General features: G+C 38.0%; 1 protein-coding gene across 1 annotated transcript; it reads right to left on the bottom strand.

Annotated features, from left to right (window-relative positions):
• Positions 1-9,811: 9,811 nt before the first annotated feature.
• On the bottom strand, positions 9,812-17,753 carry hnf4b (hepatic nuclear factor 4, beta). The gene is made up of 9 exons (XM_063470324.1): positions 17,648-17,753; positions 15,326-15,491; positions 14,909-15,003; positions 13,200-13,306; positions 11,920-12,075; positions 11,728-11,815; positions 11,474-11,626; positions 10,102-10,362; positions 9,812-9,921 (listed from the first exon to the last, which is right to left on the bottom strand). The coding sequence occupies exons 1-9, from the start codon at positions 17,751-17,753 to the stop codon at positions 9,812-9,814; spliced, it is 1,242 nt and encodes a 413-aa protein (XP_063326394.1).
• Positions 17,754-18,044: the final 291 nt, after the last annotated feature.

Here is an 18,044-nt window from a genome sequence, read left to right as displayed (position 1 = left end):
ATGTAATCTCTAATCTGTAGTGGAATACATTTTAAAAGTAACCTTCCCAACACTGTCTGTGGTCTTTCAGACCTTCTGGTGTTGCTGGGATGGCTGCTGCATTTATGTTTTTAGGAATGTACAATATCAGATTTTTGGACACTTCCAAAGTTTTCGCTGTCTTTCGGGTGGATTTATTGATTCATTTATTTAGACTAATGATGGCCTCCCTCACTCGTACTGACACCTCTGTGGGCTTCATATTTAAAACAGCAGTGAAAATCTATAAAATAAAAATATCCACTGTGTTGATGTATAGAAGCAAAACTACAAACATTTATTTGTCCAATAAATTTTAAACCTCACTGTACCTTTTAAAGCGCCTTAAGGCACTGTTGTGATTTGGCGTTATATAAGTAATACTGAATTGAATTGAAACAAATACTTTTATCTAGGATGTCACTCTAGGAGGCTGCTCCTTGCTGGAGCATACTGGTCAAAAATGTTCATGTTCATAGTTTTGCACTATATTTCGCTCCGAAATCCAAAAGATTTCTCCAGATTTAAATTATTGTCCAAAATGACCTTGGACAAATATAAATGTAGAAATGAGTCATGTCATCTGGGAGCTTAAAAAGTTTTCTTTTTCAACTTGTTTAATCTCAAATCATTTTAGGTAACCGTTACGCTGGATGTTAGTTTGAAAAAGAAAACAAACCTTTTGGGTACTTCTAATTTATAGCACACCTCTGTTTCTGAGTAACATGTGTGCTTAATTTTCTGCACACTTTTATTAACTAGTTTGTCTGCAAACAGGCTTTTAGCTCTGCCTTGTTATTCATATCAACCCTTGGCACTAAATGTACCAGAGATAAATAGTTAAAACCGTGGAAAACTAATAAAAAACACCCCCAAAACAGGCATTTTAGCCACACACATGCTAATTTGAGCCACAGATGACAAACACATTTTTCTGCTTACGTTGTCCCACTTTGTCTGTTTTATTCAGTGTTTCTCATCGTCTTCTTGCATTTTCCTTTCCATTGCCGCACAGCTGTACTTAATTCCAGGAAAACGCACATAGATTTTATTTACAGCTAGCAACTCTTGTGCAGTTGTAGATGTGTTGTATCGCAGTCCAACCCCCACCCACCCTTTCTCCTAAGTGTATTATGTAAAGTAGACAATAAAAACGGTTTCATAACAGGTTGCTTTTTTGCCTCCTCAGTGCTTAATTATGAATTTCTGCTTAAAATACTATAATAATTTTACGCTGTATGCTTTTAGATGACTTAATTTGAATTGTAAAAGACTACCAATGTTACTTCTGTTTTATTTTGAAGTCCCTTTTGTAGCACGGGCGCTACTGCCTTCTCAAATAAATATAAAAACAAATTGTTCAGAAAGTCAGTCGAAACACTGGCCTTAATTCAAAACAAAATGAAAACGCAATAATAATATACGCCCAATCTAAGCAGAGCAGTCGTTAAACAAATATGATTTCACCGCACGACAATAAAATGTGTTTGAACAGAAGACACAGATGATGACTCTTCTGACAGCTTAAGCTGTTGGATGGTCCCCAGCTTGAGAGCCACATGGAAAACATACATCTTACAAAACACTTGGTTTTGTGGAAATTCCACACAAGACAAAATGTCCTTTTCTTCCTTATGTGGCACATTATGTACCAAAAAGTGCACTTTCCCCATTTGTGATGTTAATATTTACCAGGTGATTGAATCTTCCAATATTAACACTTTCACAAAAGTAGCGCGAACAGATAAATCTTGAGTGGACCTCATTTTGTATTATTTATATCGCTAGAAAACCTGCTGTCTTTTAAAAGGTCAGAGACGTGGTTCCAGGTTTGAGCCAGATGTTGCTCTGAGTTCAGAAAAAGTGCCAGAGAAGACTGAGACGAAGTGAGCTGCAGTTTATAGTCTTGCTTTTCTGCTATTTTCCTTGTTATGTATCCAAAAATCATTGGTAAATCTCAGGCTGGCTTCAGGCTGAAAGGAAGCAGGTCGTGGAATCAAGTTTTACACTGTGCATATTTGTTTAGGGAAAGAGGTATCAGAGGTGAACTAGATTTAAAGGTTATTGCAGGATATTTGCTACAGGAAGGCAAAGAAACTTTCACAGAAACTTTAATCGTTTGCCTTAATTTATTACTACCCAACATTTTAACTGTATAAACGAACGCATTTCTGAGGATCTGTCTTTTAGTACTTATTGTAATGTCTTTCAGAATGTGCATTAGCTCCAACAAATGAGTGTATCATGTAAATTTATGTCTTGGATTAAGAGGGCTTCCAATCTGGTCACTGGCAGTGGTGTCTGAAAGTCAGTTATGACAGAGAGAGGATTAAAGTCATCAGGCATACAGATGGAGAACAGACATCATGCAGGCAAACAAGCAGTGAAGTTGCTGGATCCTGTATGTGAATTGCATCACATAAAGCATCATAAAGTCTAGACACATAAATAACACATGAATGGCTCACTAATAGATCCTAACAGGGTAATTCCATCTCAAATCAGCCAATTTTCAGAACACTTCCTGCTCAGCTATCTCCAAGTTTGTTACAACGTTTACAGCACAGTGTTTGAACATATATAATATGTGCTGTGAAATTTTTCAAGATATATTTTTTTTGAAAAATGGTCACTTTTTGCAGCAATGTTTGAAATCTTCACCGGTTGTTCTTACCATCAAAATTAATCAGGATCTGTAGTTTGGGACAGAAGCATCAAAAATTGTCGGACTATTGGATTGTTAAGAAATGAAGATGAAAAAAAGTCCAGCACTCCTGCAAAGTCCCATATTTGAGCACACAGTAATAAAAAAAACATTAAATTGCAAAAGCCAGTTAGGTTTGATTTATCTGAGACACAATGACCCAGTAGTAAGTTATAATTGAAGACACACACACACACACACACACACACACACACACACACACACACACACACACACACACACACACACACACACTTTGCAATAGTTTTATTAATTTTTTGCACATGTTGCACTTGCTTCTTTGCACTTGAAAAACCCAGCCTGCGAGGGGTTACTAAATGCATCACAAATGCGCAAGTCTGTTGCACAACTTTAGTGCTCTCCCACTGTCTCTCTCTCTCGCTGTAGTGCTCTCGGAAGGTATGAAGACAAAAAAACCAAAACATGGCTGTGCTTTCTTCCCAAGAACACAGCTGTTCTTGAGTCGGTACATAACCATAAAAATTTTAATCCTTGATGTGTCACATCTGACTTTCAAGACGTCACCTGTCAGTAACCAGATTCTTAAACCAAGATATAAGTACGTGTACATGATACACTGATTACTGGAAACTAATGCACACCATGGAAGACATTACTCAACAAAGAACACGTGGACGATCAGACCTGTGCTTCTGTGTCCTTCTTCACAGTGGAAAAACCCAAATTATGAGCCTATGTTGCAGTTTTGGTTCTTACTGTGTAAGCAGGGGATTTCAAGGATTGCCTGCATCACAGTGGCCAACAGCCAGTCCTGTTGCTTCTCACCCAGCTTTCAACTTTTAATTTTTTTTACTCAATCGCAAGTCTTTCTCTTTGTATTTTTGTGTGTACTATGTGGATTGCCCTAATTTGGATGTGCATTTTATTCAAGTGGCCAAACTTCACTATTGTGGAGCTCTTGGGAGGTACACAGAGGAGAAACCAAACACATGTCTCTGCCTTGTCCTAGCAAACACAGCTGTTCCTGCGTCCCCACGTCACCCCTCGCCGTCTGAACTCGTTTGCCCAGAATTCCCCAGGCCAAACAAACCAAGCAGGTCAACACAGAAGTAGCAGCCAGTTTATACTGAAAATGTGCTAAACAAGCATTCATTCAGGGCTCAAAGGCAACACAAGTAAGTGCTGCCTTCTGCAAGTACTGTGCCTCATAAATTTTAACAGGAATATCAGTGTAATATGTTGTAATTAACTGGGTATAAACACAACAGAGTTCACCTTTTGTTTATGCAGTTTGTGGTGTATTCATGATAGAATTAATAATTCCCTGTAAGGGTTTACACATGGCTATTTATGAGTTCTGTAGTTGTTTTTCTACATTTTAGGTATGTAGTATGTTCACATTTTATTTAGGTAAGGTTAGGTCAGTCTGGGTATGTTTATAGCATCTATTTCAAAGGAAGTATTTTACAATCAGTATAAAAGAGAAAAAGAGTGTTTTACACGCACTGTTTCACATGAGAAAACTAGATAAAGGTGCTATAACAATCTTGAAAATCTTATATGTAAGTGGGAAAGGCCAATTGTATTGGTTTGTATGTTATTATCTTTTTGTCCTTTGGCCTCTGATGATCTATATTGTCTGATAAACAGCAGACACACTGAGTTTTTGTATAAAGCCTTTGTGTAGATGAATGATTTTCTCAGTTGCTCAGGACTATGAGACTTCCATCTGTGTGGCTGTTTTCAAGTTTTTAGCCTGGAGGGGAAATCTAGAAGACTGTGGATCTGGACCTTTGCTGTGAGTGGTTATTTAAAGTGACCTTTTCTCAGGTTATCAAAACTACATAAATCATCAATCTTTCAGAGAAAGCATGCTGTGGCCTGTGTTCCGTAACTTCTACAGAACAAACACGTTTTTGGGCAATCTTTAAATCCATTGTACTGTGGTGTCAGCAGTCATGTTTCCTTTGTTTCTATTATTGTGAATTTTGGACCAGTAAGCCTTCTTCGTCATTTTTAAGAACCTTGTGAAAATTATACATTCAACACAGAGCCGTGACTCAAAATGGTATAGATAAGGTGGATTTGAGGACATTTTTTTCCAAAATACACTAAGCACAGACCTCGTGCAGCATTAGGAAGAATCCATTCCATTTATAGTTGTACTTAAACGACTGATCAAAGAGTGGCACACTGTTAAATTCTGGATTTATGGTGACATTGCAATTTTTGTCTGTCTCGGTTAGTTAAATAATCTAAAGTTTACTGGGCAGTAGAGTACAGTTATATAACTTTGTAAGAGTATTAAAAACAGACCAGATCCTTTTTTTTTCTTCCTTGGTTATCTATACAAGCCTGAGAACAATAAGTGCTACATTCCAGGGATGGATGAACCTTTGTTTTGTTTGGATTTAATTTCAAGAAAGAAGGGTTAAAAAACAAAACAAATGGAAAAAAAAATACAACATTTTCCCTTCAAGAAGGACGCAGCAGGAATCACTTTTACTTCAAAGCAAGAGTGTTTTTTTTTTTTTGTTTGGTTGGGTTTTTTTTTTTTTTTGAACAACAGAATAATTTATCCCATAAGTGAACATTCAGTTCTACCTGTTCCTTCAGGATCCCTGATTGAAATTCATACTAGAGCAGGAGCAGCTGTCTGTACAGCTATATTTAGGTTGAACACTTTCAAGCTTCAAACACATAATACAAAGAAGACTGCTGTCTGTTCATCCTACCTGAGGGGGGCAGAAAAAACATCTGGGCGGTGGACCCACTGGTCTGGATAGAAAGACACATGCAGCTTTGCCTTAACGGGAAACAGTCGTGTTTATTTTTGGATGTATATGTAGAAATTCTGCCACCTGTAATGCAAAAGCAATACTATTGGTAGCAAGGAGGACTATCTGTTATCCATAATGGTAACATAATAATGGCAAATGACTAGAAATAGTGGCAAATGCACAGTTCAGTACAAGACAGAAATAGAAATGTAAGGCAATGATAGTGTAGGTTTTATTTAAGTTAAGGTGATTTTTTTTTTAGTTGTTTGAAGTTAGTAAGATGGAGAGCATGGGAGCTAAATGGAAAATCACACAAGTGATCTTCAGGGTATGAGCAGCAGCAGGTCTGAAACTCACTGGTCAACAGATCAAACCAACACTCACCTTAGCGTAATGGACGTACTTTACAGTGTTTGGGAGAAAATCCCAACAATTAAATTATCCTCTATGAGCAAGCACTTTACTACGGTGGGAAGGAAAAACTCCCTTTTAACAGAAGGAAACACTCCAGTAGGACCTGGATCAGGGCAAGGCAACCATCTGCCATGACCAGCTGAGGGGTGAGGGGAAAAGAGAAAAGAAGAAAGACATGAGGAAAGAAAGAGCGCAGGGAGACAGTCAGCATTCTGCAGAGCTATGTAAACATGTAGGGAGTGAAAGGAGGTGAGTGGAGAAGAAGTGTGCAGTGCATCACAGTATATTACATGAAATCCTGCAGCACTTAGAGACTAGTGCAGCAATATTAAGGGTTTGTTCAGGGTCAACTGATCTAGTCTTAACTATAAGCTTTATCAAAAAAGAAAGTGTTGCTACCTGCAATTGACAAGTACGTACTTAGTGTTTTAAATAATCAGCGACTGATCCACTATTTCTGTTTTGTCGCTTTTCCGTTTCCTTGGTCTCTTAGCTATATAACCCAAAGCTGTTATGTAGACCAACATTGTGCAACTTTACAAGATTGGATGAAACAAAGCCTTTCATTTGCAGCTTTTTTTTTCACCATGAGCTGTTCTTGTCATTGACTAAGCAAAATATAACTCCTGTAAGAGAGTAAATAAATGCCCTATTTTCAGATGGTTTTTTTTTTTTACATTTTTAAAAAGATGCATAGTATCCACAGCAAATTTTAATGGCTTCTTCTTTTGCACATACTCCACCACTCGGACATTATTCAGAGTTCCACCAGAAAATCAATGCTACTGTAGTACTGTTATTCTCAAAGGATGTCAACCATGAGGTGGAGATTTAGCATCAGTCTGTGGAGTTTGAAACTTTTAGAATACTAACAATCTGTAATCATGTGTTTGTCTTTAAACTATGGGGTTTACCACAAGAGTTTCTCAGTCTTTCTTTTATTTTTTTCACAAATCCGAGTTTAACTTACTTTAACTTACTTAACTCTGTATACTATTCTTTTGTTCCAAATGGTACAGGTCATCAAAGTTTGGAAATTCGTGTGGTTTCAATAAAGAATTTTAGAACTTGGATGGCTGAAGGTATGATCGTTAACATGTCTTGGTTTGATGATATTATCGTTTCCCTTCTTTTTTCTGAATTCCTGGCACAACCAAATATTACTGTGTCATAATTAAGCCCTTCATGCCCTTTAAGAGGGCGATTCAACACAGGACAATATTTGTACAGCAGAAATCCAAGAAGCTCCAACAAATTTGTGACTCTCCTACATGAAAAGGAGACAGCTGATCTTTGATGTAGAAACTAAAGAGGTTAAATATTGTTTTTAAAAGAACATTTAGCAGAGACAAAAAAAAGCCCTGCCTCTGGACTCCCTCCACTGTGAATGTACGGGATGACACTGACAACTGAGAGCAAGTATTCAGCTTTTAACACTTCAGCATCACTTCGCTCTCTGCTGAGCTGACAGATCAATAGACTGCCTCACAGCAGGCCCTTGGGAAGTAAAAAGACATCACAGCAGTGTCATTGCTTACCTTTTTACAGTGACAATGAAACCCGAGTATGACAAGACCCCAATTTGGCAGCTATCTTGTGTTCCCGTTTAAAAGCCTAATTAACTGTTTGATTGGCTGTGAGAGTCAGTGCTGGGCGAGTATGTGAAAAATGAACAATCCAGGTCTAATTATTTGTCAGTTCAAATAGATATGATTGCGTAATTACAGTCCCTAACCTGAACCCTTCAAAGATGAACACTGTGACAGAGTCTGTTTGGAAAACTCAAGTTTATTTAGACTATATTCAGTGAAGCAGTCCTGCTGGCACCGTATATCATTAAAAGTACCTGAGTCTGACTTAAGAGTTGTGTTGTTGCACAGACAGTTTTTCAGAAAAAATGCCCATTTGGAGATTTTTCCACTCGTCTTTTTGTTTCCAAATATCCTCCCATACATGATAAAACTGTTTCTCAATTCTCCCACACGTGCTGGTTGGTGAATGTAGGTCAACACAGATAAATTTGAAACCTCAGATTTTGTAATGTAAATGTTTCCAATTATTCTTTTTTTTAACTTCAGGAAAAGTTTGAGGAAAGTTGCCGCAACGGACAATCATTTTGTTTATTGTTTTTTTCAGGGCAATAGAGAAAGAGTCAACTGCACAATCTATTGATTCAGCCATCAAAAAAGGTCTTTCTTTAGACAGAACATGATTTTGGCACAAAAATCCCCTTTCTTTAACTTTCCTTTAATTTTCTGTGCTCTACCATTAAAATAAACAGGCAGGAAAATGTATTTATTTAAGTTAGAAAAGTTAGAAAAAGGTCTTTTTTGTTTAGCGTAAATTTACGGTTCTCTTAGTGTATTTATTCTTTTTCTTCTGCGTCAAACATGTGGTTGGGGCATACCTTCTGTGCCAAACACTGTTCTGCATTTGCTGTAAAGGAAATAGAAACTTCCAGAAAATTTCCAGGGTCTTTGCTGAAGAAGCAATTCTTTTTCTCGAATTACACCAAGCCACATTAAAGTTACATATTGTTTTATATACTTCTTCCAAAACTGATGATTCTTCCACTAAGAATAGGCTAATATGTCACAGACCTGATGTTGTCTTAAAAGAAAACATGTAAGTACTTAGTTTTTAGGAAAGCACATATGGTAGATATTCAGGACAAAGGAACTAACAGTCAATACTGTGTTTAGATTATACATACTGCTGCGAGTATTGCTGTCCATGCCTCCATGGTAGAGGAAAGGATGGATTTCTTTGTGGGGATGAAGGTAACAAAACAATGAGGGTAGCAAGAAAGAAGAAACGGGTTGCAGACCATAATTTTGCCACTGAGTTTTACTGCTGAGCCCCTAAGCTTCAGTGCTGTTGAGCCCTCATCACTCATCACATCAAACCTTTCTAATAACAACCTTCACTGCTCATCTAAGTGAATTCTTTCAGGAACAGGTACAACAGGTATCTGGTTGATGGTGTTAACCGTTTTTATTTAAATATTCTTTTTTTCCTTTAGGCAATATTCTGTTACTTTTGCTTTCCTTGCAGTGATTTGACAGTTGGGATCACACTCCTTTAATTATTTCCGCAGCAAATTGTTGACACCATTAGTCAAGGCTTTGATTTGGGATAAAACAATAGCCCCACAGCTCCAACTAATATATTCAAGCACTGGCTTTTTGTGCCCTCTGCTGACAGATGATGGATTTTGCATTTCAGCTTTCTACGTATTATGCTATAATTTGTTAGCAATTAGTTAACCATACTTACTGTAGTGTGTGCCTTAGCTTTCTTTTGCACTCATCATTACAAAGTGTTGAATGTCATTATTCCAACTTTTCATGAGTTCCTGTATAAAATATAAACTTTTTATTTTTTGTTGTTTCTCAGATAACAATAACATTATTTTCTCAGTAGTGATTCATAATTGCATGTATGTAGCTTATGTATGTATGCAGCTGAGTGTGAGTATTATAGTATATATAGTATATATATATAGTATATTTGCTGGTTCGATCTTGTAACATTTCCCGGTTTCCTCGGTTAAGTTGTTTTTCAGGGGGTTTCTTGGTGTGGACAGGTGCCTTCGGTATGCTGTGGGCACGCTGGCAGATTTTCCATGTCTGTACACCTCAGTGCCAGTCTATGTGGGCAGCAAGGAAGCCACTTGTAGGAGCTGTGTGAGATACACAAATGTAATGGCACACGAGGATTCAGTGCATATCAGTTATTTTCCGTTTCAGCTTCAGGTGTTACCCATTAAATGCTGATGTAAATACACTTCTTTTTCTGATGTCGTAAAACCGCTAAAAGTAGGAAGATCTGCTACGTCGTTACTAAAAAGCTATAGCTTCAAAATCAAAGTTTCTCAAATAAGCTGTTAAATTAGCAGTGATGGTTTGATCAGTCAATACTCACCCATTGAAGCATGACAGATCACAGATGGGAAGGTCGCAGGTGAAGCATTCAGGTCATTCTGCTGGTCTTGAGTAGGGCCATTTCCTGCAGGCACAGGACAAACAGAAGCACACAGAGAGAGTGACAGAAAATAAACACTGAAAATACAAAATAGCAAAGTTAGTGTAAATATATACTGCTGTGTATTGGAAATGACTCAGCTTCAAGTTTGATGTCAGTTGAAGCTCACCTTAGACTTCTTGTACATTTCCTTTAACTAAATACAGCAGCAGATTGTTGTACCTGTACAGACTCCTTGTCCCGTTTCAGTTCCCTCCCCTAGCAACATTTCCTGCAGCAGGCTGTCCATTTTGGCCTCGCCAAGCAGCTGTGCTAAGTGAAGAGTCTCAACCATCTGCCAGGCCACACTCTGCAGGGGAGGCAGGATCAGCAGGAGTTCCCCAAACCTTCCTCGCTGCTCACATGTTGCTTCTTCTAAGAGAAGATGGGCCTGGAAACGGAGATGTCGAACCACCTGAGGACTCTTCAGTCCCGAACAGTCTGCATTATATAAGGTAAGAAAGTCTTATGTAAATATAATATTGTATAAGGGAACCACTTAAATAAATGCACTTTGGTCAAATTTAATCTAAGCATGGGTAACCATAAGTTGAAAGTGTAAATAAAAGAAGAAAAGAAACAATAAGACAATGATAAAAATAATATCAACAATCCTCACAGAATGAAATGCACTGAATAAAAACTGCCCAACTGATCATCACAAAGACAAACCAGAATCCTGTTAGAACAATGTTTTGTAGATAGATTACCTAAAATATGAATTTTTAGTCTGAATACGAAATATTCTGTTTGAAGCAAGAAAAAACAGACCCATCCCATCTATAAAGCATTGTTGATTAGACCTGCCTTTCAGTATCTGGGCCAGCACAGCTCTCCTTAATTAATGCAGCAATGAATTCTGAGTTATGCAATCACTATTTTACAGAAAATATCTATCTGTGGACTGAATCTACATGCACAGTAGGTGGTGCAGAAAGACAACAAATGTCAGGATGGTGTTCAAGTGCTGAAACCCAATAACAGTTGAAGCTAGCTGGACTTGTGTGAGAGTCTGTTGACGTTTTTCGGTCATAATTATGCAGAAATATAGCAAATTCACAAACTTTTTCTCCAGTTGAATGTTATCTATTTGACAGATGTGATTACTTATAGAAGGCTAATTTTGTATAATTAGGGGAAAGGCGTGATGGGAGTGTTAAAAAAATACAGTTTCAAGTGCAAATGAAAAAATAAGCAAAGGGTTGAACGAACTATATGTGGATAAAATTGAAATCAAACCTAGAATATGACTGATTGTATTTATCTCTGTCTTGGACAGAGATGAATATGTTTGCCAGTTCAGGCCCTTTGGACCTCCGGTCTATCCCAGGCAGCCTCTCTGCCTGACTGCCAAGAACGCCACCGCATCCTGATATTAGAAAATCTCTCTGAAACATACTGGACTCAGACCGCTCAGACTAAACTATAGCTGAAATTGGCAAGAACAATAAACCAAGAGAGAACATAAAAAAATCAACCTTTTTTCAGTGCAATAGAAAAGGGCAAACAGAAATCAACCTCATTCACCTTCTCACATGCTGACTGAACTGACCTGGGGCAAAGAAGACAATCGTCCGGAGGCAAGCAAACTCTTTGTCTGTGATGACCAGCTCTCTGAGAGGTTTGACCAGTTCCTCTTGAATTCTGAATGCCACTCTGGATATCTCTACTTCTGCACCTCTCAGTGGGATCACAAAGTCATTACCTAGTCAATTAAGAAAAAGATATTCATTCACGACCAGGAAGTTTAAGTGTGACATTCAGGCTACAATGCACAAAATACTACAGAGAACACATCTGTCCTACCTAGAAGAATGACATTATTGTAAGGCAGTGAGCGTCTTGCTGCCCCTAAGATAAGATGTTCTGCAGAGTGGGTTCGTAGAAGGGTTACCTGCAAACACACATACACAGATTTCATATAATGTAAAGAGTCAAACTTGGCATGGACAGATATATCTTAGCTGTTTAGTATAAAAGGTTAATTCCCCTTTGTACCCTGTCATCTATTGGAAGGCTACAAAACTCTGGGATGTGTTTAGCCCATTCCACCAGCAGGAGGAGTTGCTGCTTCATGGACTCGAACACCTCCCCTACGCCTGCTGTCTTCTTGGTGGTGATGTCATGGCTCCTAGGAGATAGAAGTGCTGGGAACTGAAAGAAACAAAGTATAATCTGAGTTCACAGAAAACACAGGTACCATGGACGTAAACCTTAGTGTATGTGTGCGGTTAAGGAGATAAACCACAAACATTCTTTTTTTTATAATGGGTCAGTTTGACCACATAACAATCCATTTCAAAATTCCTGCATTGCTGTAATTAGTGTACCAATCATCTGATTTATTTCAGTTTCTCTATGCTGCAGTAAACCCTGATAACAAACACTTGCAGTCTTACATGGTGTCCTACTGAGTTTCTTACTATACTATGTAAAAGCAGACAATGCCAAGTCCTATTTTCTTACATGTACAACAAGTGAAATCACTCTAAGAGACACTGTCTGACGTGACATTGTGCTACTTAAAACTTGCTTGAAGACTGCCTGATAACAAATGCTAAAGCACACCAAGTCTTATGCTTTGTAACATCACATTACTTCTTCATATTAGTCATTGTGTCAACACAGTTTGTTACATAGCACTTAACAAATTACAGGTATAAGAAATGTTATCGACAACACTCTTTTTTGCACACTTCATCCAATTTGGATATTAGTCTCCATTTAAAGTGTAACAATTATAACAGACTTTTAAAAAACGAATTTAGATAATTGCTGTTTTAAAAACAGCACATCGGCTCAAATATCATGGATATGCACATGAGCGGGCCACCTGTGGCTCAGGTGTTAGTGGCTGCCCTCTAATCATGAGATGCACCCAAATGTTCCTTCAAATAAATGCTTTCTGTAACTGCTGTAAGGTTAAAAGATGGTTCATAAGTGCAGGGCAGTTAAGAAGAATCACTTTGTTCAGTAGCTGTGTGCTTTAACATCTTTTTGCTCAGAAAGATTGCAGTCTTGCATTTATTTGACTTCAGATTAATCTTTAATACTTAAGGACCAAAATTATTTTCCTTTTCTGTTTAATTCAGTTAACTTTTTGGCTTACTGCGAACCAGAATTAATTCATTCAAATCACGTAACCTTAGAATTTTCCATCTCTTAGCTTTATTTAAATCAGTTTTAAAATGATAAAAAAAGAAGAAAAGTGGTATACGCTTTAAAAAAGGATTCATTTCTGCCAAAGAACATAACATGTAAGACCAGTAGCGTGTTACCTGCTGAACAGTGGTCTCTGCCTGCAGCAGCACACTGATGGACAAAGTGCCCACTGTCTGCTCCTTGGCTCTCTGACTGTTGATGCAGTCTCTCTCATTCTGAACAGCTGGACATTAAAGAGAGGAAAGAACCATCAGGCAAGCTTCTTGGCATCTCCGCACATTAGTCCTGCACTTGACTGTTTTTCTTTTTTTTACTCGCCTCCTCAGCAAATACATCCCGAAAGAAATGCCCTACTCTTCATCTCAACAGAGTCCCTCTATCCCCTGTGACACTGAAGCTGCTGTTTATGGCTATATTAGCCACGCCAAACGCTGCATACTCAGGAAATGTGGCACAAATTGGATAAAAATAAAATTCTCCGGGAGTCTCTTTAAGTTTCCTTCTGTTTGCATATTTAAGTGTATCTATTCCAGGATTTAAAGGAGTATAGAGTGAGTAAATGTTACATTCTTTAATCTGAAACAGCTGAGCGGATGATGAAATGTGATATGAATGGGTGCACAATTATGTTTCATCTAATGCTGGCAACATCCTACTCAAGGTTTATCACTGGTAAGTATAAAGTTGCAGTAGATTAAGTATGGGGAACCAATAAGAAGTATGTAGTACATCTCAATGTAAAATAAACCTGGTGACGTTAATATTTTAATCCAGCCGTGTAGACTTTCTTCGGTTTGATGTGCTTTAATGTGACATTTTATTTTTGACAGCTTCTTACATTTGCTACTGACAGTAGCAGTTGATGTGGAGGCTTGGGCGCTTGCTGATTAAGATTATATTTTGAAGGGAAGATGTCATCACATGTTGTTGACCCATCCGCAAGTGTCATTAGAAACACGGCAATCTGGATGGCCTCAGACTAATTCTAAAATGGCTCTACAAAGTCAGACAACACAACCAAGTGTCAGAGTAATCAGTCATCAGAGGTGTCCTCTCAGCAACCAATCTGGATCACATTAATCAAACTAAAGGAGGAAAAGGAGCAGCAGCAGCACCAGCAGGGTCCCTCTGTACTTCACTGACATGGTGCTGCATGACAATGTCACAAATGAGCTTTCTGTGGAACATAAATTAAGTTTAGTTTTGGAGTAAACAGTTACACGGCTTACTCGGAGGTCAAGTACAAAATAACACGATACTGGAGACTTGTTCAATATTTTACTTATCCGTTCCCACAACAGCTGTACTTGAAAGTGTTATTAGAACATGTTATGCAAATCAGGCATATTAATGAAATACACGTTTAAAAGCGTACCGCTGGCCATGACTTCAAAGGGTTGTGAGCAACTGCTGTCCAGAAAAATGGAGAGCAAATATTTGGCCATGCTCAGCTTTGTTAATTATTCATGTGAAACGAGGCTCCTTTGATTGCATCGCTTTCTCCTTGCTTCTCAGTAGGAGTCGATAAAAGATAAAGCCAACGATAGACACAGTCCACGTAAACACACCTGGAAATTGACACTGACACGTTCACTATTTCTCAAGTAAGATTTTTTTTCCGCTTTTTTTGATGAAGTGATATTGATTGTTTTATTTTTCATTGAAGTAGACAGGTTTAAATGTAAAAATACTGAGCAAAATGTGAGCTCCTAAATATTCTCAATACGGTATAGCTGTACCTTTTATGTAGGTAGTGCATTTTTTTTCAAATTAAAGACTAAAAGAAAGTTATATTACATAAAAAAAAGAAAATCTTAACTCTAACCTTCCTTTCTCATTCCGGCCTTGAAACACTTTCGTAGTCTGCAGTAGCGGCACTGGTTCCTTTTGTCTTTGTCCACAATGCATTGCCTGTCGAACCTGAAGCGAATGCATCGTAATGTATAAGAGCTTCATCTCAACCACAAACAGTTCAGTCAGAGTTTCAGAGAATTTATGCCGATAATGTTGCACTGAATGGTTAATCTGCAGCTTTAGAGTGAGCAGCAGAGGTCAAGTAAGGCTCCATTATTCATGTTTTTGAATTTGCTAGTTATGTACTTTCTGAATATAAATGTTATAGCTCAAAGTATGTTAAACCATTAAACCAAAGACTTCATTTTAATATTTTGGTGATTTTTTTAGGTATAGAAAAATTGTGATGCTTTGTACAGCAATCAGCTGGCCCTATGATAGTACTCACCTACAGCTGTAAGTGTGGTTGTTGCGAATGCTCCTCCTGAAGAAGCCCTTGCAGCCATCGCAACTGGGTGCACCGTAATGCTTACCTGTGGCTCTGTCTGCACATATGGAGCATTGAGTCTTCGCGCCATCGGTCCCTGACAGGGATGAGGAGGATGCTGACACTACTGAACCTATGGGAAAGCAGAAAATATTCAGATAATATGCCTGCGAGGAAAGGTTTGAATAGCCGTACACTGTAAGAAAGAAACCTTTTTAGCTGGTCACAAATGAATAAGTAAATATCTCTGAGCTGCTTCTAAACAACACAAACAGAAAGATGGCCATACTCCAAAGAACCTCCACTTTGATAGGAACAAACTTGTGATGTGATACAGAGGATCTGTTATGATCTTGTTTTCAGTGGTGGGTTACAACTAAAATGTTTTCACCTGAATCTAAATGTTCCAGCTTAAAGCATGTTAAACCACTTATTACTGCATTACATTATTGTTGCATGTAAATCTGTGAATGAAAGCTACATTCAAAAAGTGCTGATACCTAAAGTAAACACTGATCATGTGAGTTACCAATAGAGATGTTTTACTTGGAAAGAAAGAAAACACAATTTTGCCTTGGCCTTTCTTCCCCCCATAACATTAGAGTGAAAACTACACTGAAAACCACCTTGTGTCTACCACACTGTTATGTTGCATTTCACCTCCATGTCTGTCCAGACCTTACCTTTGACCTCTTGGGTATAAATTGTGCAAGAGTCAGGATTACAGAATGTACCTTTAAGGTATTTTTTGAGAAGCAGTGTTATACGTTCAAGAGGCTTTTCCTGTCTCTGAGCTTCTGTTTCCATTTGCGTTTTAACTCAAATTGTGACTGAGGGCAGGCTACATGTGATAAAACAGTCACCATCCAACTGGCTGGTGTAAGGTGAGTAAGTGTGTAATAAACAAGAAGCAGTCTGGAAAACAAGCATTAGTGTGGTTGTGTGTTTCTGGCTATCATCTTATGTTACAAATATCACCATTTCATTATCTTTTCATATTAGACATGTATGTGATATTTTTGTCACAATTAGCTAACCAAGTCTTGAATTCTGCCAAAAAGTATTTTATGAGGTCACCTAGAATATTTTGACCAACTCCGATCAGCTCATCCTTGATTCATTTTAGGATTGTAGCTTCTGATTACCATCTATTTAAGTTGTAACTGTACTCTGCATTCTAATTATGTTACACTTCCATCTAACCCATTAACAGAAACACGTAATGAATCATATTTCACCTCCGTGAAAATAAATACCCTTGTACAAAGAGATGAATTTGCAGAAAGGTGCTGATTATGCACTTTTGAACCCCTCAGAATCATCTTCGCATTGCTTCATAGCTCTGTCAGGAACAGTGTGAGGCTAATAAAAGCAGGGTTACAGGTAATGATATCAGCTGTATATGAATGGCAAGGACCCCTAAGGAACACTGTACCCATGAGTAAAAGGTAATTCCCCATTTAATTAAAGCAGTTTAGAAGCCAGTTAAGAACCAAAGTCCACTACTCTCCTCTGGCTAATTTTACACTGGGCACTCAGCCTCCCACCGTGTTGCTCTAAACTGCATCTTACCCCTATTGTTGCAGGACTGTCTCGCTTTAAAAGCACTGACCGTCAAATATGCCGTCTTGGTGTAATATTCCTGCACTAATGCACATATTTTACATGCCCCCAGCTATAATGTCTGTAAATTGCACACTTAGTTTAGGCAGATGAAGCAGCTAGGGATTTTCAATTTAACAAGGAAATGCTTTCTGTGGCCAAAGATCAGCTAGATTGAATTAAGAGATTAGAATACATTTGCCTCGCAGTTATCTGGATTTAAAGAGCAGCCTAGTAGTAAAGCTTCTTCATTTAAATTGGCAAGGAAAGGGGCTGATTCAGCTCAACAGAGTCCTAATTAGAATGACATTAGATCAGAATGTAAACTGATGTAGACCTATGGAAAAAGTAATCTGCAACTATTTTGATAATTTATGCCTTATACATAAACATTTTTATGCAACAATGCCGGATATGGACTTGGACCTTGGACCCTGTGAAACTGTGGCATTTCACACTTGGACATAATTTCGAGTATTAAAATAAGGTTAGCTGGATCCAAGTAGACTAATTAATAAAAAACAAAAGCAAAAACTAGATCCCCAAAGTGATGCATTTTCAAAGCAGATCTCTTTTTAATATTCAGTTATGCAGTTTCAGTATCTTTTGGTGTGACAGTGGACAACACTCTGAAGATCTATGCTTGTAATCAAGAGCAATTTAGGTGAAAGTTCATCATACCTGTTTTATTTGCTCGTAGAGGAACCAGCATCATGTTGTTTAACAGTTTAGTCTCTGTGCTGCCATGAGTGCACTCCAGTTTAAGGATAGTCCCAGTAAGCTTCATGGTCTCTGGACTCTGTGAAGGGTTTCTGAGATATGCAAAGCTCCAGCAGTGTCAATTTTAACTTCCAGGTCATGCATTCGGCTTAGTTCTCATCCCTCACAAGTTTCCCGTGTGTGGGTCCAATTCTTTTCGTTCTCACTATTGTTTGAAAGCTTTTGTTTTTGTGCTCTTGAGCCACTCTACAGGTATTAATCTTCTTTAAAATGTCACTTGTAACATTCTTGTGGTGTGCTGAAAAGCTTGCACCATGACGGTCCTCTCAAGTGACCTCTCATTGACTGAAATTGGGTC

Source organism: Pelmatolapia mariae, linkage group LG1 (assembly GCF_036321145.2).
Source record: "Pelmatolapia mariae isolate MD_Pm_ZW linkage group LG1, Pm_UMD_F_2, whole genome shotgun sequence".
Taxonomy (NCBI): Eukaryota; Metazoa; Chordata; class Actinopteri; order Cichliformes; family Cichlidae; genus Pelmatolapia; species Pelmatolapia mariae.
Note: the sequence above shows the minus strand (reverse complement) of the source record. Positions and strands in the feature narration are given on the sequence as shown.